The 23,172-nt window shown below is 38.1% G+C and overlaps 2 protein-coding genes across 6 annotated transcripts in view; one reads left to right on the top strand and one right to left on the bottom strand.

Moving 5' to 3' along the window:
- The window catches only part of LOC149475908 (uncharacterized), a 56,090-nt gene that overhangs the window by 23,981 nt on the left and 8,937 nt on the right, over positions 1-23,172 (bottom strand). For 4 of the 5 annotated variants that reach the window (XM_089712782.1, XM_089712781.1, XM_089712785.1 and 1 more), the window contains exons 2-4: positions 3,483-3,624; positions 2,288-2,368; positions 1,606-1,731 (exon numbers count right to left, since the gene is read on the bottom strand). In XM_089712782.1, the coding sequence (XP_089568908.1) occupies positions 1,606-1,731; positions 2,288-2,368; positions 3,483-3,624 (349 nt within the window). Of the gene's footprint in view, positions 1-1,605; positions 1,732-2,287; positions 2,369-3,218; positions 3,289-3,482; positions 3,625-23,172 lie in introns of those variants that run through there. The other variant, XM_089712783.1, reaches the window with a different exon arrangement.
- LOC149475909 (uncharacterized) lies at positions 15,318-16,605 on the top strand. The gene has a single exon (XM_089712941.1). It carries the CDS (start codon positions 15,544-15,546, stop codon positions 16,396-16,398), a length of 855 nt encoding a protein of 284 aa, XP_089569067.1. The 5' UTR covers positions 15,318-15,543; the 3' UTR covers positions 16,399-16,605.

The raw sequence follows: 23,172 nt of genomic DNA, 5'->3' as shown, positions 1-23,172 counted from the left end.
TATTTTAAATATTTTATCCATATTCTCTTCTATCTATTGTTAATATCCATTCTTACACTATAAAGAAGGAATATTTTTTCATTTTTTTTTGATAAAATTTAACTCAAAAACTGGTTAATCAATTTTAGAAAACAATTTTACCATACACGAGTATTTTATCCCGAGTCAAGTTTTGGAAAAGGAATCTCACATGCACGAAGGTAGATATTAGGACGTAAGCATCCGCTAAGAAAGGATTTTGATCAATTCTACCCCCAAGGGGATAAAGTAGGGGGACGAAAGTTTGTACCATGAAAATTCATCTTTTCCACGCAGGCGAAGCTGCGGGCAAAAGCTAGGCTATACTAATATTATAAAGAGGAAAGGTTTGTAATTATGTATGTATGTATGGTTTTCACGCATAACTACTGGACCGATTTTGATGAAATTTGGCACAGACAATCATTAGACCCTGAGAAAGAACATAGGCTACCTTTTATTGCGAAATATGTACCACGGGCGAAGCCGGGGCGGACCGCTAGTATTCTATATTTTCAAATAACGATACTTTTAATCAATTTTGCATTGCTGCTACACACACATATATATAGATATAAAAAATAGGAAGAAAATGGAAGAGTTGGCGTATGAGAATTGTTACAAATTTGTAGTCATTTTACTAAAATGAGATACATAAAGCTTTGATATTTAGTTTTATAGTATTCAAAATCTTTATACATAAATTTTATCTATACATATAATAAAATCGTAGGAAAGTAAAACTGTACATTGAATATTTTTTTAAGAATACTATATCAAAACCAAAAATATAGATTTTTGAATTTTTGTCTGTTTGTATGTCCGGGCTAATCTCAAAAAGTACTTCAAATCTTGCATGAATATTACTAACAGTTCGGGTCAACATGTATGCCATATATCATCACGTTAAGGCCAATAAGAGCGGAGCACCGCGGGCAAAACCGCGTGGCACAGCTAGTGTGCAATTATCGGTGATGAAATGCTAAAAATAATATTCCAATTGACTACACGAGCGTATATCCCTACTAACTAACTAACTCTGTCTGTCTGTTACGCTTTCCCGCTTAAACCTCTCAACCGATTTTGATGAAATTTGACACAGACAACTTTAGACCCTGAGAAAAAACATAGGCTACCTTTTATCAAAACACCACGCGGGCAAAGCCGCGGGCGGAAGCTATTACTTAATAAAAACTATCTATTCAATAGAATTTAAAATGAGATGTCCTAATGTAAAAATATGTATAAAACGCAGCTCTTCCAAATCCTTAGAAAAACATGGCTTTTAAGTTTTGTGTTTGGGCTGGGTATACATAGACAAAGATATTGAAAATATTAAAAGACAAATTTCTATATTAAAAATAAAAAAAAAACATTTCGGCTCATACAATGATAGCTAAACTTTGTCACATAACCGGGCTAAAAATTATTTGCTAATTATATTTAATTATTTATAACCGATTTTAAACGCGTTTTATTCACTATTGCGTAAAACATCACGTAAAAGCACAACCAAAAATTTTCCAACTACCCGCACAAACACAAAACCGCTATAGCCGATAACGTCATTCGACATCGATCACTTACGTTTGGCGGACGTCTCGGCGCCGGGCTCCTCGCGCTTCGGTTTCTTCTTGGACGTGGACGCTTTGACCGTGCGCTTTTTCGGCTTAGTATCGTCGGCCGATTCGAACTTTATCGGCACGTCGAACTCTGAAAACGATTGCGTGTGAGTAAATTGATAATTTTAATATTCATAGTAACACACCAATAAACAAAGTACAACTTGAATTAAATCTGTGCGTTTAATGTACCTAGGTCAAAATCGAGTCTGAAGGAAAGGCCGGTTACATACAAACATACAGGTGAAGCTAATATAAAAGCGTGTTAGCGCCATCACTTTCCCACACTGGAAATAAAACTTTATGACATCACGGTAATTTATTCTATTCTATAAAATTTTCAAAAAATTCAATGCTACCTATGAACAGGGAGGGTTTCTAGTTTTTTAACTTACTGACTGGCAGCTGATTGATGAATCTTTCTATTTTCGAACGTGCAAGATGCAGCATGATCGTTTAGATCGGTGCATCTCATGTAAAAGCTCGGAATGTTTAATGCACTGTATGTATTCAAGTTGGACGAGAACTGTACATAAATGCATCATTTGATATTTTTAGACGCGTATGCCTAATAACAGTACAAGTAAACGCATGTCATGCTGCATTACCGTCTACATAATAAATCAATAATAGTTCTATGAACATACCTGCACCAGAGAAATCGTCGTCCATATTGTCCGAATTCACCTCGGAATCATCGGGTCCCAATTCAATTTTAATCGTCTCCGCTGCAACAGAATAAAATAATTTGGAAAATCCAAAAGTGCACGCCTCATTATTTTTTTTTTTATAAATATTTATTAATTATTATTTTTGTTTATTTAATAACAATTAAACCACATCGAATCAGACCCTGAAAAATGAAAGGGTTCTATTCCTGAGCATACTCAAGCGTAAGAGAAAAAAAAGACTCGATTAGTAAAGTATTTCGGTCGCTATCGTGTTAACAAGAAAAAGGATCCGCACATACAGACACACGGACGTCCAAGACAGAACTTTTTTAAACTGTTTTTTAACTAGTTTAAATAACAAAAATGACATCAAAAATATCATGAACGTTAAAAATAGTGTTTTTTCTTAATATGTGTGTGTATGTATTATCTTACAAGTGCAATGTATGATACATAAAGACATTTTAAGTTTGAAAAATCAGATGTTTTTCGCGAAGTGACAGTAGTACCCACCTCAACGCTTCGCTTATGAGGCGTGCAATACAAATGACTAATACATAATATTTAAAAGAGATTGATGAGGTATAACTATCTTAACTAATATTATAAATGCGAAGTAACTCTGTCTGTATCCTCTTCACGCCTCAGCCACTGAACCCTAGTAACAGTACTATGTCACTTCAAAAAGGACATAGGATAGGTGTTATCCCTAAAATCCCATGGAGACGAAAACTATGCTGCTAGTCCTTTGGTTTAACCCATTGACCACCGTAAGGCCCGATCGGGGCGCGACACAATAGATTTTCTATTGTGTCTGTGATTCCGAGGACTGATGGATTAATAATCTCCAACTACCCCGTAGTTCTTATAATTAATTACAATTATGGTCACGCACGGTAGCACTCACGTTTGAACGCCACCTCCTGCAGCCGCTTGAACCGCTCCTCAATGTGCTGCACCTGCTTCTTGAAGTTGAACGCGTGTGTGCAATCTCCAACTACCCCGTAATTGTAATGATGGTATTTCGTCTGCTACTCACGTTTGAACGCCACCTCCTGCAGCCGCTTGAACCGCTCCTCAATGTGCTGCACCTGCTTCTTGAAGTTGAACGCGTGTGTGCAATCTCCAACTACCCCGTAATTGTAATGATGGTATTACGTCTGCTACTCACGTTTGAACGCCACCTCCTGCAGCCGCTTGAACCGCTCCTCAGTATGCTGCACCTGCTTCTTGAAGTTGAACGCGTTGCGCAGCTGCGTGACGCACACCTCGCATATACCTCCATTGCTGTTCCCGTGGAGAGCCGTGGACAACTGCGGGCAAACAATTTTAGCTGTTAATTTGTGTTTTTTTATTGTTTTGCCCGCTTCTCGACATGTGAATGATCCGTTTAACTAATGAATAACTAAAAATCATAATAATATTAAGAAACAAATTATTATATTTTTGTCTTGTAATTAAGTTATTATAGCATTCAAATGTGGCTAACACACAATATTTTAGTATATGTATTTTATCATACGTATATATTATACATAACAAGTAATTAAATATTTTATTTCATATTTATATTCGTATTTAATCATGACACAAACATTTATTACACAAAAACATAGAAAATACATATGTGGGGGTTTTGCTTAGTTGAAAGTAGTGTGAAACTTCCAATTGACATCGCCGGATGTATACGCCGAGCGCATTTTTATCTGGCACGGAACGATCAGCTATTGTCAAAGAACTACAGACTACGGTGTATATGTCTGGCGAAGGGAAAATGCCAATCAAAAGATGGAGTTCGGCGACCCTGAGCCTGCACATTTGTATACAGAAGATGTTTTGCGAAAAGCTAAGCAATTGGACAATGATTAGCAGTTAGGCCTTATCAACGTTACTAATCCGATTCGATCCGTAGAACAACTTCAATATGAAGCTGAATTTGCGGGTTATCTGAAAGAAGTCTGTTCGAATAAATTTCACACTTTCTATTGGAGTGAAGAACAAACTTATTTGTACAAAGTAACCTTCAAATGTAATGGTTGTGATGCTGGTTCTTTGTCGATCGATGCTACGGGATCTTTGATCGGCCGAATTAAAAGGCCTGACGGTACCAGTCGGAGTGTCCTAATGCAGTTTGTATGGCCTTTTGCGAATGCACTTTGAGTGTGTACGTTCAAATCTGCATACAAAAGCTCCGGTCACCCGACAAAAATCCACAACCACCGTGCATAGTGCGCATTGACATTGCCCATCAGATCAAATTTGTCTGCTGATGGAAATGCTTCGAAGGGAAACATTTCAGTGTGAAAGATTTTTTCGTGAGATGTGTCGGGCTCCTCACAAAATGTGAAGAAATAAGCAGTTTTCAGACTATTTTTTGCGATATTTTGCTCGTCGCAATGTCCGCGACAGAGGACATCAACAGCGACGAAAGTCGAATTGGGAAACACTCATTTTTATTCAGTAGTTGCCAACTTCACATAGGTTCGCATTTAGATTTATGTTTAGTGTAACATAGCTGTAAGTTTCGCAATCCCGCAAAATTGTATCGTAAACATATTATGGTGTATAAATATATTACGTTAATAAGATTTTACCTTATTGTTTACGATATATTTAATTCTATATTGTATTATTCGCTTTCAAAATTTGATTATCTGTGAAAACAAGGGAAAAAAACAGAGTAAGGAGGAAAATATTATTATCGCTCAAAGTGGAGCTAATCATGCCACTAAGCCCTAAGCCACTAAGCCTTTTACTTATAAATGACAACAATCATAATGTTACATTGGAAGCCCAGGCAGAAAACTTTAAAACACCTATTAAACTAACTGTTAACAATAACAACTTTCCAAAATCCTCACAGAATGAACATGAGTACACACTTGATGATGCCATCCACATCAGGAATACAAAAAAAAAACTCTAGCGGGTATAATAATACCAAGTCCCTTCAAAAGAGCTTTGTTTTGGCCAACACCTAAAGAAAACTCCAAAAAAAGAAAGAAAGAAAAAATACCCTCTGTTATATCCTCAGTTCAATGGCAACAATAGCATGAAAACAAGGAGTAGAAGAAATAGAAGAATTTGGTATCGTTTATCAGACCCGGAAATGAGTTGAAATAGCATACTTTTACAGCAAGTGGCAAGCGTCTTGGAAAATGTCGAAAAAGAAGCAAATTAGGGCGTCATGGATATCACGCAGAATATATCCAAAGTAGATCCACTGAGCTACTTCTTAGCTTTTGAATTACTTGCACGTAAATGACAATAGTGTAATGCCCAACAGAAATTGCCCAGACTTTGAAAAACTTTATAAAATAAGACCTTTGCTGGACATTCTGCAAACTAATTTTGAAAGGAACTACAAGCCATCAGAAAGAGTCATGAAAGCATGAAGAAAAATGGTTCGAAGATATTAAAAAAAAGTCGAACCAAATGCTGTCATCGTGATGGACGCAAGCTATCATTCGAGACGTCAAGAACGATTGCCGGTCACAAGCTGGAGAAAACTTAATATTCAAGAATGGCTTTCCTCAAAAAACGTCGCATATGAAGAAAAATAAACTAAAACGGAATTACTTGCAAAAGTAAAAGATGTAAAAGATAGTTATCAATCCTATGTCACAGACGAAATGGCAAAACAGGTTGGCATTGAAGTGCTACGCTTGCCGCCGTTCCACTGCGAGCTTAACCCTATTGAGCTGGTGTGGGCGGATGTAAAAAACTACGTAGCCCGAAATAACACAACTTTTAAAATGGTAGAATTTATACTGCTGGAACTAATGTTACCATAGACGAGCAGCTAGTAGCTACTGGCATTTCGCGGTCGTTGTAAGTTTCAGATGTATATTCCTAATAAGCCTGCAAAGTATGGTCTGAAAATTGAGTTGATGTGTGACAGTCCAGATATATGGTAGACGCTATGCCTTATCTTGGAAGGGGAACAAATACTGGAGGAGAGCCACTGGGCGAATATGTTGTAAAGGATTTAACACGAAGTATTCATGGGTCAAATAGAAATGTAACCACCGATAACTGGTTTACATCTGTTCCCTTGGCAAAGGAACTTCTAAAACAACCTTACAAGTTAACTTTAGTTGGAACTTTGAGGGCTAATAAAAGAGAAATTCCAGACTGGTACAATCTCGTGGCCCGCCGGCTCACCCAATTTAAGTAAAGGAAAAAGTCTATTCCAAGTCTATTGAAAATGTAGAAGAGCTTAGACAGAGAATAGCGGAAGCAGTAGAATTTGTAAATAATGGAAGATTTGCCCGCCTGATTTCACAATCTTTTTTAAAAAGAGATGTCGAGCTTGTATTGCAATTTGAACATCTTTTGTAAAAAAAGTAATAAATTTAATCATAAAAAAGAAACTGACTATCTTTATGTATTACTTAAAAATAACCACATTATTGACTATGGATTGAATATCAACTGGAAGAAGTCACAACTGTTAGTAAAGAGAGTTGAGTATCTCGGACATGTGATTGAAGATGGAACGGTCATGCCTTCCCCTGACAAGACTGAAGCTGTACTCAAATTTCCAGAACCTCAGAATATTAAGCAGTTACACAGTTTCTTAGGACTGTGCTCATATTTTAGAAAATTTATTCAAAATTATTCTCAAATTGCTTAACCACTTACAGATTTATTGAAGAAAGATGCAAACTTTCAGTTTTATGATGAACACAGATTAGTTTTTAACATGCTAAAACAGAGTTTAACAAGTGCACCTGTACTCAAGATTTATGGTTTCAAAGATGAAACAGAATTACACACTGATGCGTCGAGTGTAGCATATTCAGCAATTTTAATGCTGGGTTACATACATTATTTTACTCTAGTTTACTTATTTGCGTCCGTATGTCATAAGCGTCACTATCAAACAGTACGACCCTGGCAAACCAATCGGGCTCAAAGCCTATATACTAGCAAAATCCGATGGAATGGTTGACATAATTATTAATTACATTACATGTAGGTACTACTAAGAGTCTTAATTTAATCGGGAAAAGTAAATAAGGTTAAAGTAAGTAGCAGTCATTCCCCCCCATCAGTTCCAAGCCTTGTCGTGGCCGGGGGGGCTCAGTAGCTCGGAGTGCACTGTGTACTCTGGGTGAAGCTAATTGGACGCGGAGGGGCTGAACGGCCGGTCTGTCGTCTGACGACTCGATTGGCTCGACGGCCAGGGATCCATATAGCTGGCTGGCTGGCTTGAAGGCCGGCTGGCCGAGCTGGCTGGAACCGACTGGTCACACCGGCTGCCTCGCAGGCTGGCTGAAACCGGCTGCTCCACCGGTTGGCTGGCCGGCTGCCTTGGGCGGCGGCTGGCTGGCTTGTTGTCACCGGCTGGTTGTCCGGCTGGCTGGCTGGCTGGCTGGATGGCCGGCTAGCTAGCTAGGGTCCTCCGGGGGGCCAGGTTTGGCTCAGGTGCCGTTGCGGTGCGGCGATGGATGGCGGCCAGCGGTCGCGGCCTGGCGATTTGGCTGGGAAAAAATGAGGTTGGAAGGTCGATCGGGGCTCGTTTGGGACTCGTTCCGACTGACTGGCAGGGGGCCGCGCTTTTGCGGCGGCGGATGGCGGCCAGAGGCCGCGCGTGTTGTGTTTGTTGGTAGTCTGACTACCAACAAAGCAGGGGGCGGGATCCCGACACGTCACTTTGGTGACATGCGGTGACTCCTGTAGGTGGGTGTGGGGCGGCGGCTGTCCTGCGACAGCCGTCTGCCAACTCGTAATCCGGTCCGTGGGGCCGGACCGAGGGCCGCCACCTCTGGTGTGAGGTGGGGGCTGCGAGGGAAACCTCTATAAAAGTGCGCCGGAGGGTCCTTCGACGCGTGAAACACGTTTCGTAGGGCCTTTCGGCGCGCGCCCTCCGGCCGGTCGGTGCTGGGGTCGGGGGTTTGGGGAACGCCGATGATGGAACGGGGAACAATCCATCGTCGGCGAATGGGTGGCGTGAGCTCGTGTTCCAGCTTGCGCCGCCTCGTGGTGGGTAATTTGGTGGAGGGCCTGGAAACAGGCAATTCGCGGAGGGCCTGGAAACGGGCAACTGCTGGGCGGGACATGCGGAAGATTGCGATAGTGTCCCCGCATCCCGTCTAAAGCAGCGCGTTGGTACACAGTGGGGTTTTAGTCGGTAGGAATCCGACATAACCCACGGCTCCTTCCCCGGGAGCCGTGGGTATCTTAGGTAAGATTTCCCCACTTTAAAAAAAAAAAAAAAAAAAAAAAAGTAGCAGTCATTACTTATTTCAAATTCAAACATATAGACTGCACAAATATGCCAATTTAGTGAAACCATTCAAGATAGTATGTGGTGATGGATATATTTTAGACTGCTTGGTTCCTTACAAAGCTAAAATGAATGATGCTACAATTATGAGTAAAGAATTTTACAGGTCAAATGGTGCTATTCCTAATTCCGACGCGGAGATGTGTTTATTCTTGATAGACGATTCAGGGATGTTGTCAATGAGTTTCAAGGATACGCATGAATATGCGCAAGATGCAATGACGTATGTTCGTCATTATGGTCGGCTAGATCTATTCATTACATTTACATGTAATCCGAAATGGATGGAAATTATTCAAATGCGCAGGTTTTAAAAGGGTATATGCATGATTGTTTTATCCGATAGTTTACAACATTTTATATAAGGGAGATAAAATTCGCAGCCAAAAAGTAATTAGAAGTATATAAAAAAATGTTTTAAAAAGCCCAACTCAAATCGACAATTCAAACAATGAATAACAAGAACAATGTGCTTCTTAACAAAGTTTGCAACCAATTTTGAAACGTCGATTGCACATGGACGGACATGACATCCTCTCAATCGTCTGAGGTTTATGTGATCTGTAGAGAAAGAATCAAAGGGTCCATGTGTCTGGTGCCCGATCTGAAGAATCTCATATCAAGTCTTAGAGCGTATACGCACTATGCGGGTAGCCGCATTGCGGGTAGCCGTCCGGCTGACCGCAAGCACAATTATGTACGTAATATTCATTTCTATGCGCACTGCGATGCGGCTACCGCAGACCGCACAGTGCGCATAGAAATGAATATTACGTACATAATTGTGCTTGCGGTCAGCCGGACGGCTACCCGCAATGCGGCTACCCGCATAGTGCGTATACGCTCTTAAATTCTACCCATCACAAAGACGTGTAGAAGAAGAGTTTCAAAGACTCAAAGGAAGATCACTGAAAACGGTTGATATGTTTGCAGGAGTCCCGAATGAAATCATACCCGACCCACTAGAAGATTTAATTGATTGTTTATCACAATTTGGGGTGGAAATTGGAGTACCTAGCTGCTTTACTATCAAAGACAATTAAAGATAATAAGACTAACTGTCCGACCGAGCTTCTTTATATGCTAATTTTTGTTTCCATAAGTTCCATGTTACATCTCACATTCTTGCATGATTCGCCCGCAAAACCTCCATCGGATGGCTGTGTTTACAAGCTAGGGTCATTTTTAGTGGGGGTGAATTGGATGGCGCTTTCCTACGAGGAATTCCTTTTACACGATGCTCAGAAAATAATTGACAATCAGTTTACGCTATCCTGGGCTCCCATGAAAATCTTTTTGCCGCAATAAAACAAATATAAATACCAGATGAGATATTCAGTACTGAGATATTTACTACTTATATACCTACTGTTTTATGTGTTTTCCGCAATCTTATTGAGTTTAATGATAAAACTTTCTGAAATTACAGAAAATAAAGTTACATCTTTCTCTCTTCCTATGCTTACCGAATCTATGATTAAAGAGATGTTTCAATTAACTTGACCCAGAGCAGTATTTTCAAAAAACTTAGAGGTTTACAAATCTAGCATGCATCCTAATGTAAACAATCAAAGTATAAGTTATAGTTATAAAAATAATTAGGCGTATGTGTGTTTCGATCCTTTACAAGCTTCCTTTTATTTTATGTATGGTTTGATTGCAGATTGGTGATGAGTTTTCTATAGGTGACCTACTAACATTTCTGCTTGACGACAACCCTTTTGAGTTTCCAAGCATTTACACCTAGCACGCTTGCTGCGAGTTCATCGGTCACTATTCCTATCTCTCCGGTCACTATTAAGTTACCTGAAGAATCGACGTCCTTAGAAATAAGTGTTTGTATATTATTATTATACATGCTTGCATGTATCACGTATAATATCTATGTACCTTTTCCCCTTAAACTTATATATTGTCGTATTTCAGGACTTACGGTAGCTGTTGAACAGTACTTTAGGAGGGAAAGGACTGTTGAATCTGGAAAAATCTATTCCACTCAATAATGCTGCACGTCTATCTTTAGTGAGAATTATCGGAACCAGTATATTTCGACAAAACCGTGAACAAATTGTCAGATCTTCTGTTTATGCGAATTGGGCGCGTGCTATAACTAGCTTATTTCCCCAAGAAAAATCATCTGTATATTTTCACACCAAAATCGTTGAATCTACACGTGGCATTATAACAAGATTGGCTGGTAAATTACCAGACCAAATTCATAACCTAAAACGAAAATACAGGGATACTGGCGAAGTGGAGAAACGCAGGAGAACTTCAAAATCAGGGTTTTCACCTCAACAATCTTCAAATCTTCGTTTGCCTGACGGACGGAAATGTTAGAAGAGCAAGATGCAGAAGACAAACTATCATAGCTCAAAAACTACCAACATACGTTAACAAAGTTGACTTGTGTAATTTTAGCAACAAACTTTGCAGGCTAAGAGTAAGTCCACACGGCGGGTCGCATCAGCGTTGCGTCGTCGTAGCGCTGTCTCTGCGTCGTTTTACATACAAATAACCAAGGTGATCACACGGCGCGCTGCGTCGGCGCAACGCACACGTGAAGGACAGCAGCCCCCAACACGAAGCGGGAGGGGGTGTACTCATTGCGACGTCGGAGCGGCAGCGCTCAGTTGCTTGTGCGTTGATAGGAAGGATACACGCAAGCTCATTTCATTTTTTACGTACTTATGTATTCAGTTTTATGAGGGTATAATGAGTACCATTGTAGAAATTGACATGGATCACTTCATCACATTGATTCAGGAAAGGGAAATTATATGGGACAAGTCACAATAGATTTTAAAAATAAAAATTTATAAACAAAAGTTTGGGAACAAACATGAAAAATTTTATTTCCTGATTACGAGAATTTCACACCTGAACGAAATAATAATAGTTTATAAAAACTAAAAAACACGCTTTTTATAGAAAACCGAACTAAAAAATAGAAAATTTTATCAAATTAGTGTATTGTCATCGGTCCTCAATAAATCTACAAAGTTTGAACGAAATCTGACCGTTTAAAGTGGGTCAAAATCGCGCCCAAAGAAGTCGGTTACAAACATACAAACATACAGGTGAAGCTAATATAAAGCGTGTAAAAACAAAGTTGGTGAGTTTACAGTATACATATTTATTGAGTATACATATTTTTGAAATAAATCCGTGGCTGGCGGGAATACATTGATATCTCTACATACATGTTTTTTTTTTATTCGTTTAGACGCTTCCTAAGTTTCCTACGTTAAGACTGCGTCGTAGTAACGCTGCGATGGCGCAGCGCCCGTGTGGCCGGCTATGCGTCGAAATATTTGCGTTGCGACGACGCAACGCTGACGCGACGCGCCGTTTGGACCTACTCTTACTCCGAAGCAAGTTGTAAATCCCCCACCACCATGCGTGGTTTTTCCGTATGTGAAACCACCACAGGCAGTAAATGTCCCGATAAATCAAAATGCGAAATAGAATCGTTCATCAAACCAGCTGCAAATAATAAGAATAGCGCTTTGTACACTGTGCAAAAAGACTTTAGCATATCTCATGGTGGTAAGAATGATATAGAAAAGCATCAAAAATGTAATGAACACCAAAAAATAGAAAGAAGTACTTATTTATCTACATTGCTGAAATTATTTTTGAAAACAGATCAAATGACCACTCAAGAAGAAAAAGTGATTGCCGCTGAAGTCACTAAAACTTACCACTCGGTCAAGCATTGTTTATCATTCAATTCACTAGATTGTGATACAAAACTCGACCATATTTTGTATAATGATTCTAAAATACCAGCATCAACACAAGAAGCCGTCGAAATTTTGGAATACGACACATTTTATAGTTTAGCTACTGATGCTTCCAATCATGGTCGGACTTGGTTTGAGAAAGAGTTTCCACCTAATGTGCCTACCATTATACAGACTGCTTATTTAAGCGCTAATACAGAAGATTTTACCGGAAGATAAGAATATTTTCAGCAGTATATAAAAGACGAAACGTATGAAAAAATTGCTGCTAACAGTAATAGAACTGCCATTAAACTGACGGGTAAAAGCTTGGACTTAACTGTTCGCGAAATAAAAATGTTTGTAGTTGTCTCAATGATAATGGCCAGTATTGGCCTATCCGAGTATTGGAATGCTAATAATGCTATAGCTGGTTTTAAAGCATGCGGTATACTAGCCGTTCGCTTTGAGTTGGCCGCTCCCACCCTTCTCGCTTCACCGCACCGCACTCTTGACAGACCCTGTTAGTACCGTCAGCAACGCTAGAGTCTGTCAAGCGAGTCGAGTCCACAACCCTTTTACTGATTTCTTATAAGGGCAATACTATGATCTGTCAAACAGATTGTCACAAATTCTGTTCACCTCGTAATAATCCGGTTTTTGATGAGTTTTTAATGTTATAATGCCGAAACCTATTAAAAGTAGTGTCAGGAGGTTGTTGTTTACAATGATTAATAAATATAATCATGTACAGAGTTAATCTGACGACGTGTTATCGTAAAAACGACGACTTTTGGATGAAATCGTTTCAACATCAGATAGGTTGGAAACAACGAGTTGATACTTTTAGCACAATTGTCTAACTTTTTTTATTTTACTGTGAAGTGATCACGATTTCCGTTTTGGTTTAGATCCAGACGTCGTGTTCATGACCTTGAAACTTACTGGGGCATCTTTAAGAGAAAACTACTATAAAAATTGTTGTTTTTTTTCAGCCACCTTGGATGATGAATTAATAAAAGGCACAATTCATATTTAGTTAATCAAGACATAGACAATAAAAAAATGAAATCTGAAACAGACTATCTAACAAAAATTGCTATGACAGGTTAGTATACAATAGGATATATCTATATCCTATTGTATAAGTTATTTAAGTCAATTTAATAACTGCAATGCTGAAACACATTGGAAGCATGCAAAACGAGTTCTTAAATACCTAAGTTTTACTAAAAGGTATGGATTGATGTATGTAAAAATAGTTTAGATATACTTGGCTATGTAGATGCAAATTGGGCCTCTGATAGATCCTATACAGGATATTGTTTTGTGTTTTCTGGTTGTGTTGTATCACATGAAAGTAGGAAGCAGCAGACGGTAGCCTTATCAAGTACAGAAGCCGAATACATGGCTGTCTGTGAGGCAAGTAAAGAGGCAAAGGCAGGAAGTTAAAAATACGACCAGATTTCGAACGCCAAGAACAGGAACTCAGCAAAAACTGTTAGCCGCTTGTAAATTCTTAGATGAGATTCCCAAATTACCGTCACACTATGCAAGAAAAGATTCCTCAAAGCTTTATTTTGAACCAATATTTCGTTCCCTCAGTGACTTGTACAGTCGCTACAAAGAATACTGTGCTGAAAATGATGAGCCAAGGGTATGCCGTTTTACGTTAGAAAAGTTGTTCAAGGATAAAAACTTGTCCTTATATATACGTTAAAAAAAGACATGTGCGACATCTGTAGTGGGCATGCAGTAGGTAATATTAATACAAGTCATTACGAGCAACATATAAAACGTAAAGATAGAGCGAGGCTAGGCTTTTACATCTTTTGTGATCGACTATCTTGAAAGATATTCTCCTATAAGATCAACTTCGACGATGATTGGACAGAGTTGCCGATACGACCCAAAACCCTGATGTCGGTAAATTACTCTAACCTACATGCAGCGCCGATCCCAATTGCTTCCACGAAATTTAATCACCTTCAACAGCTTAAAGACGTATTGCCAAGAGACTGTCACTTTTCTACGACAACTTACCTCACGTGTGATCTTTATCTTTTTTTATTTTTATTTCAATTTACCAATTAGGTAGTGTAAGGTTGGTAATACAACTAAAAAAGCTCTTCTAATACACTTTTTTATTTGTGATATTATTGTTTTATTTGAAACCAACATCTATCGCTCATTCAATTTAATAAAATCTGCAATCATGCAAAGTCAATATCTCCTATCTAACAAATACATACTAAACTATTGTAAATATAATTAATATTTACTGAAATTTAAGCTTTGTATGTTTACACAATTTCTGTATTTACAGACTAATTAATTTTCGACTTTTTAGGAAAAGTAACGTTATTTCGCGTTGTGTAAAATTTTGTCTATGTTAGTTAGAAGGCACTTCGCCGTCGATATTGTTGTTCATGCTGGATCCGAAAAAGGTTTTGTCCCCAATGCTTTATTAGTATTCAGTACTAAATCAAAAATGGCAGATGGAAGGCAATGGCAGATTATCATGATGATATGAACAGAAATAATTTTATGAAATGGTTACGTGAAAAATTAATACCTAATTTAAGTCAGCCCAGTGTCATTGTTATGGACAACGCTAGCTACCATGTAACACAAATAAATAAGCCACCATCTATGAATGATTTAAAGGCTGCCATTCAGAAATGGCTAACTGAAAATGGAATCCATTATGGAGAATTTTTCACAAAGGCTGAGCTTATGTGCCTTGTGAATGAAAATAAAAGAAGCTGAAGAATGTTTGAAACAACATGGCCATGAAGTTTTGAAACTTCCACCATATCATTGTGACTTGAACGCTATTGAACTCATATGGAGTTTGGCTAAAAGAAAAATAGCCAGCAAAAATTTAGGGATTCCAGGTAATGAAATTGTAGGGACACACATATGCAATTCGCTGACCGAGCTTTTGTATATGTGTGCGTCCACAGTGTTTCCCCGACGCTTTCTACATTTTATTAGAATTTATTATTTAGTAGTGCTTAACGGCTAGTTCTAACAACACATATATTGTGAAGAGTAATAAAGTGATTAAAGGAAAGGCATTATTATTTGGGCAACCTTGGGGACAGCAGCACCACTCAACATTGGTGACCCCGACAAAGAACATCAAGAAATTCTAATACAATTAAATATTATTTTGAAGACGAAGATTTATTAGAAGAATTTAAATTTTAAATATGACGATGCCTACATCAAACCTTGGAGCGATGCCGTCGTCGGAAGTTTTCGCCGTTACAGTTTCGTCCCGGATACCAGATTTTTGGGTGGACCAGCCGCGTGTGTGGTTTTATCGTGTGGAAGCAATTTTGGCCCCGCAGAAATTAGGTGACGAAAGCAAATTCGACTTAGTCATATCTAAGTTACCGAAAGACGTAATAGTACAAATCACAGATTTTTTAGAAAAACCGCCGGACACAGACAAATTCCAAAAATTAAAAAATAAACTTTTAACATTATTCGAGGATTCCAAAAACCGTCAAATAGAAAAACTAATTGGAGAAATGGAATTGGGAGACCAGAAACCCTCCCAACTATTGCACCGGATGCGTGACCTAGCCAGGGACAAAATTCCAGATGATACACTTCGAGTTTTGTGGCAGGGTCATCTGCCACCTACAATTAAGGCCGTCCTAGTGGTCGCTGAAACGAAAGACCTTAACAGCCTAGCAGTGATCGCCGATAACGTCGCAGAAGCCACACGTTCCAATCAGGTGGCGGAAGTGAGACACAGGAGTTCCAGTCACGAAGACGTTGAAGTAGCCACCCTTTCAGCGGAATTGGCGAAAATAAACGTGCGCCTTGCTAACATCGAGCGCTCGCGATCGCGAGCATTACATCGGCGACCCAGAACACCGTCACGCAATCTTCGAGAGTCGTCAAGGTCATCTTCGAAGCGACGTCGTCCCGGCGGACCCGACTGGTTGTGCAGCTACCACTTCAGGTTCCGGCAGCGCGCTCACAGGTGCATCCAGCCGTGCGCGTGGAAGAGGAGCCCCAGCCCCAGCGCAGCAGCCGCCCAGCCGGAAAACTAGACAGGCAGGTGCAGACTACGGCGGAGGTCCGTACCATCACGCCGTGCAGCCGTCTCATGGTAATAGATTTAAACACTAATTTAAAATTTTTAGTAGATACCGGTGCCAATGTTTCCGTTTTGCCCGTATCTAAAAATCCATTTAAATATCATAAATTATGTCGATCAGATCTTAAATTATACGCTGCTAACGGTACAGAAATTGCAACTTATGGCATTAAATCAATTGTTTTAAACCTTAATTTAAGAAGACCGTACCGTTGGGATTTCATTTTAGCAGACGTCAAACAGCCAATATTGGGAGCTGATTTTTTAACACATCATAAATTATTAGTTGATTTGTATCAAAAAAAGTTAATTGATCAAACTACCGATTTACATGTATTAGCCTCCTTAGTTTCGTGTACGCAACAATCACTAAATTCTGTGTGCAAAAGTCATCCGTATTACGATTTATTAAATATGTTTCCTGACATTACTAAACCGATGTCGTTTAAAGAAACTACATCGCATAACGTTTTACATTATATAGAGACGAGCGGCCCACCTATTCATGCTAGAGCTAGACCGTTACCCCCGGATAGATACAAAAAGGTGAAGGAAGAGTTCAGGGTTATGCAAGAATTAGGTATCTGTAGGCCTTCTAAAAGTGCTTGGGCTAGTCCGCTTCATATTGTAGTTAAAAAGAATGGCGAGTTAAGGCCGTGCGGAGATTATCGACAGCTCAACGCAATAACAAAGCCCGACAGATATCCAGTTCCGCGATTACACGACTTTACTTTTATATTGGCTAATAAGAAAATATATTCAAAAGTGGACATAAATAGAGCCTATCACTGCATAAAGGTTGCCCCATGCGATATAGAAAAAACTGCTATTATTACTCCTTTCGGACTTTTCGAATTTCCCCGTATGAGTTTTGGCCTAAGGAACGCCGCACAAACGTTTCAACGTTTTATGAACAATACCGTTTTACAAGGTCTCGATTTTTTATTTTGTTATTTAGATGACGTCATAATTGCCAGCGAAAATGAGACTTTACATCAAGAACATTTGAAGTTAGTATTCGAACGTTTCAATACATACGGCATATCTATAAACTTAAGCAAGTGTAGCTTCGGACAGTCGCGTATAGAATTCTTAGGTCACGAAGTGAGCGTAGATGGAATTAAACCGCTCAAAGATAAAGTCGAAGCCATAGTTAATTTTCCTAAACCCGTTACAGTATCGGATTTAAGACGATTTTTAGGAATGATTAATTTTTATAGACCACATTTACCTCATTTAGCGTCACATCAATGCGAACTTAATAAATATTTAGTGAATTCTAAGAAAAATGATAAATCGAAAATTATTTGGAACAATGTTAGTGAAAATGCTTTTGTGCAATGTAAGATAGGTTTACAGAATGCCGTCACATTGTCACATCCCCTTTTAGATGTTCCCTTAGCCTTGATGACCGACGCTTCCAATACCTGTATGGGTGCGGTATTGCAACAGCGAGTAAAAGGTAAGTGGATACCCCTAGGATATTTTTCCAAAAAATTTTCGCCTACCGAACAAAAGTATTCTACTTATGATAGGGAATTGCTAGCGATTTTTCAAGCTATAAAATATTTTAGGAAATTATTTGAAGGCCGTCCTTTAACTATATATACAGATCATAAGCCTTTATGTCATGCATTTTCTAAAATAGGTAATGACAGTAAAGAAACGCCTAGAAGGACGCGACAATTACTTTTTATAAGTGAATTTACGGTCGACATACAGCATATTAGCGGTAAAGATAATATTGTAGCCGATACTTTATCGCGCGTAGAAACAATTGTTTGCCCGACTGTACTCGACTTCAACGAACTTGCTGACTCGCAAGCGAAAGACGAGTACTTGATTAATATGACACGAAGTGGGCATAGCGATAATAATGTAAAGTTTAAGAAAATGTATTTACCGACTTGTAAAAAAGGAGTATATTGCGAAGTTTCAAATAATATTATTAGACCTTATTTAACAGAATATTTTAGAAAAATTGCTTTCGATAGTGTTCACAATTTGAGTCATCCCGGTATACGTACGACTCGGAAGATGGTCACTAAACAATTTTTTTGGCCTAGTATGAATAAAGATATAGGGAAATGGACCAAAGCGTGTGTATCATGTCAAAGGTCGAAGATTTCGCGTCACGTTGTTTCAGATATAGGAAAATTCCTGGAAGTTTCGCGATTCGAGCATATCCATGTGGATTTAGTTGGTCCATTGCCGACATCTCCACAGGGATTTAGATATTTATTAACAATTATAGATAGATGTACGCGTTGGCCTGAAGCATTTCCCGTTAAAGAAATTACTGCAGACGTCGTTGCTAAGCATATTTATGAAGGATGGATAGTTAGATATGGTTGTCCCGTCCGTATTACTAGTGATCAAGGACGTCAATTTGAGTCGAGTCTATTTTTAAAATTAATGTCATTTTTGGGTATTCATAAAATTCGTACTACGCCTTACCATCCACAAAGTAATGGCGCGGTGGAAAGATGGCATAGGTCGTTGAAAGCAGCCCTTATGGCGAGACTGCTCAGTAGTAATAAAACGTGGATAGACGAATTACCCACTGTAATGTTAGGGTTGAGAGCAGCAATACGAACTGATAGTAATGTTAGTGCCGCAGAATTGGCCTTCGGTAAAACTTTACGTTTACCTGGCGAGTTCTACGATAGTTCTACAAATGACTGTGACGTAAACGATCCTTATAGTTTGGTAGAAAAAATCCGTGAAACTATATCTCAGTATCGCCCGACGAGAGATAAGACGAACGCAAAGAAAATATTCGTTTATTCCGATTTACAAAGTTGTAGTCACGTTTTTGTTAGAGACGATGCAGTTCACAGGTCTCTAAAACCGCCTTATAATGGCCCTTATCAAGTGTTAGAACGTAGTTCTAAAGTTTTTAAAATACAATTTCCGGATAGAGTCGCACGCATTTCCATTGACAGGTTAAAGCCAGCCTTTATTATAAAAGATGATGTTGATGTGGAAAATAATATTGTTCCACATAACACTTCTTTATCGAAGTCGGTTCAGCATGCGCCACCCATAAGCGTAACTAGGAGCGGTCGCGTAATACGACGACCCGTGCGATTCGCGATATAGAACTTTCACACAGTATTTAGCTATTGTCTTTAATTCCAAGATTATCTGTAGTGTGATTCAATTTATTACTTGTGTGTTATATACCTTTTTTTAGAATGTAAGTTTATATTCGTTTACATGTAGCTTTTGCGTTTTATACATAGAAATCTAAATAACAAGACACTAGAAGTCGTAAGCGTGCGTGACCTTGTCGCCACTCAGGTGTTTTGCACATCACCAGTGCATTCGTCACTGTTCAGTTGCTCTGGAGACGTATGAGTGTATACATGGTGTGTTTCAGCAATTCCCATTGCGGAAATTCTTCCACAAGTTGTAATTATACTTATAAAGGAATAATATTTCATCGGAAAATATATTTTTTTAGAAATAATGCCGTTTTTCCTTAAAATTATAGAATATTTACAAGTATTACGAGTGTCACCATAGTAATCGAAATAACAATGAATGACACAGTCGACCATTCTTATTATCACGTTTGTTCGTATTGGAGCAAAAAGTCTCATATACTTAGGGATGTTATTCTAAAATAAACCGTAAATTCGTGCGTTAGGATACATATTCAAAAGCTTAATTTAATAGATAAGTTAGTTTTCACTAAATCAAGCTGTCCAATAAAAGGCATAGTTTACTTGTGTGTACTGTTTAGCTTTCGGTTTGAATGTGTTGATTTTGGCGACAGCGGTTTTCATACGAATTATGACATTATAGCACTTCTATGTGTCTTGTTATTTAGATTTCTATGGTTTTATACAAATTTTTATACATATTAACAATTGTTCGATATTTGTACAACGTTTTAAAGTAACTTAATTTGTTTTTATCTTAGATAGTTTTTATCGTTTCATATTGTTAATCATTTCATTTTATGTTTTACGTAAATATGATTAACATTACATTGCATTGTGCATATTTTACATTTTTGTGTGTCTATTGCGAAAGAATGAAGTAATGCGATAGTTTTGTTTTTGCGCATTGAAGATGCCTATTTAGTATTTCCTGTTTTTGTACTAGATTAGTAAGTTATATCGGATTACATAGGTAATAATATGGTCACTCATTTAACATTTTTATTAAACTTTATTTATGCAAGTATTTAATCACATTCATTTATTAATCAGCTCGCAGTGGGGACAGTTCTATCTTAGCAATTAGTTTATATAATATTTTTTTTTGTAACAACATGGGTAACTACGCAACAAAAGAGAAAACTGGAGGAGTTGCAAACGTGCAAATAGAATCCAGGAGTATAGACGATCACGTCAACACCATGGTCATCGTAATGATCATATTGGCTGTGATCGTTACGGTCATAGTTCTATTGGGCCTGCGTGGTTTTTGCCATCGCCGGATCAGGAGTTGGCTACGTCGCGAGGTGGATAAGGCCAACCAAGGACGAGCGTCCGCGACGCTAGGGCAAGTGACCCAGCCAGCGCCGCCCACTGCGGGATACGCGTAAAATAAATAATATCGTAGTTTTAACATAATGATAAATTCATGTAGTGACTAGTGAGTGTGTGACCATATCGTGATCTATCTACGTATTCCGATCAGTTTTAATTAGGCTAAGCCGTTTAGATGTAAGATTTTTTATTGATGTAAAAATAAGAAATATTACGAATTAATATATGTCTTGCATTGTCATTTTGTATTTAACGGTAATTGTTGTGTGTTTATTATGTCTTTTGATAAAATTATTTTTTTGGAGTGTATATTTTTTTTGAAAAAGGGGGGGAATAATGTAGGGACACACATATGCAATTCGCTGACCGAGCTTTTGTATATGTGTGCGTCCACAGTGTTTCCCCGACGCTTTCTACATTTTATTAGAATTTATTATTTAGTAGTGCTTAACGGCTAGTTCTAACAACACATATATTGTGAAGAGTAATAAAGTGATTAAAGGAAAGGCATTATTATTTGGGCAACCTTGGGGACAGCAGCACTACTCAACAGAAATGGAGAACCTTATAAAAGAATGTTTTAATAGTGTAGACAGCCAATGATTGGAAAAAATGCACAGATCACACTATTAGTGTCGAAAACAAATATAAAGTAAGAGACAGGATATCCGAAACTGAGTTGGAACCTTTCATCATTTCTGTGCGTAATGATGATACTGACAGTGATTTTTCATATGAAGGCATTGAATTTCTTGATTCTGATTTTAGTTCTGATTGTGACAAATAAATACTTACATTGAAATGCATTGTTTTTATTTATTTCAAATATGTTCTTTTTTATCAAAAATTCAAGTAAGTATCAATAAGTTTTCAGCGGGCTATATCAGTGTTGACACCTGAAAGATTTTTTAATTTGCCGCCTTTTTCATGGGAGTAGACTCGCTTGACAGACTCTATCACGTGCGCACGTGCGCCCGTCCGTCACTAATATCGCTCCCGTTGTTTTTGCTTATGTTATTTGATCGTTTTGTTAAGTTTGATTATTATTGTTAAGTTTGATTATTATTGTTAAGTTTGATATATTTTTTTTACTGCTATTAGCGAGGCAATCGCTGTATTAAGTAATTATACGAACTGCTTTTGTTATTTTATTTTTCGGAGTGTAGTTCGCATATCGCGTGGTGTTTTTTACAATGAGTAAAAAGGGGACAGTGTTACATAGTGCAAAACGTAATTTGTTACTCAAATTAATGACTTTTTTTGAGGAAGAGGAAAAAAAGAGACTAACTATCATGCCGTATACGGTTGATGACGTTGTTGCGATGAAAAATATTGCCAGGACAACAAAGTCGTCACAGTCGGATACGAGTGAACCAACAGATATATAGTTGAAGTTGTGAGAAAATGAGAATAAATACCAGTCATTTTTTAAATCTTATGATAATATTGTTAAATGTACCGCTGCAGCTACGGCGTGTCCGAACGTACATTAAGGCGTATAAAAGTTGTAACAAAAAAGAAAATTTCGCCAACACCAGGTACTTCAGGCACTTCAAATATATAATTGTCTACACCAAAGAGTAAACCTCCGAAGAAGAGATTGGATATCGATGATTTTATGGTTTGCTCAATACGCAATATAATTGAGCAATATTATACAACAGAAAAAGAAGTTCCCACCTTGCGAAAAGTGTTAGCACAAGCCAAGAAGGATTTTAACTTCCCAGTTGAGAAAACTACTCTGTGGAAAATTATTACGACAAAACTTGGATATTCATTTAAAAAATGTAAAAACGTGAGGCAATTTTTTATAAAAAAACCTGAAAAAGCTGTGTGGAGAGCTCGCTACTTACGCAAAATGCGAGAAAATGATGAAAAAGGTACTAACAAACAGCCTGTTGTTTACTTAGATGAAACGTGGATACATAGCCACTACACCGTATCAAAATGTTGGCAAAATGCGACAGACGCTAGCATAAAAAAAAATTTTAATCCTGGGCAACGGTGGATAGTGGTCCATGATGATGATCTGACAGTGACTCTAGTGAAGATATCGCAGAGATGAGTGGTGTTGAACTAATGTCAGGTGTTGATAACTAAAAAATTGCAAGTATTAAATAAGTCTCGAGTTTATTAACTTGATTCTTTAATTAATCTCCCACACCACAATTGCTTTTGATTTAATTACATGTATTGTATGGAAATATATGAGGGCAAAAGAGATG

This window comes from Colias philodice, chromosome 29 (genome assembly GCF_061535455.1).
Source record: "Colias philodice isolate Cphi_HAF_F1 chromosome 29, ilColPhil1 Martin Lab GWU primary, whole genome shotgun sequence".
Lineage (NCBI taxonomy): Eukaryota > Metazoa > Arthropoda > Insecta > Lepidoptera > Pieridae > Colias > Colias philodice.
Note: the sequence above shows the minus strand (reverse complement) of the source record. Positions and strands in the feature narration are given on the sequence as shown.

What these genes read in the sequence shown, in the direction of transcription:
- LOC149475909 (XM_089712941.1), top strand. Translation starts at nt 15,544, where the DNA reads ATGACGATGCCTACATCAAACCTTGGAGCGATGCCGTCGTCGGAAGTT.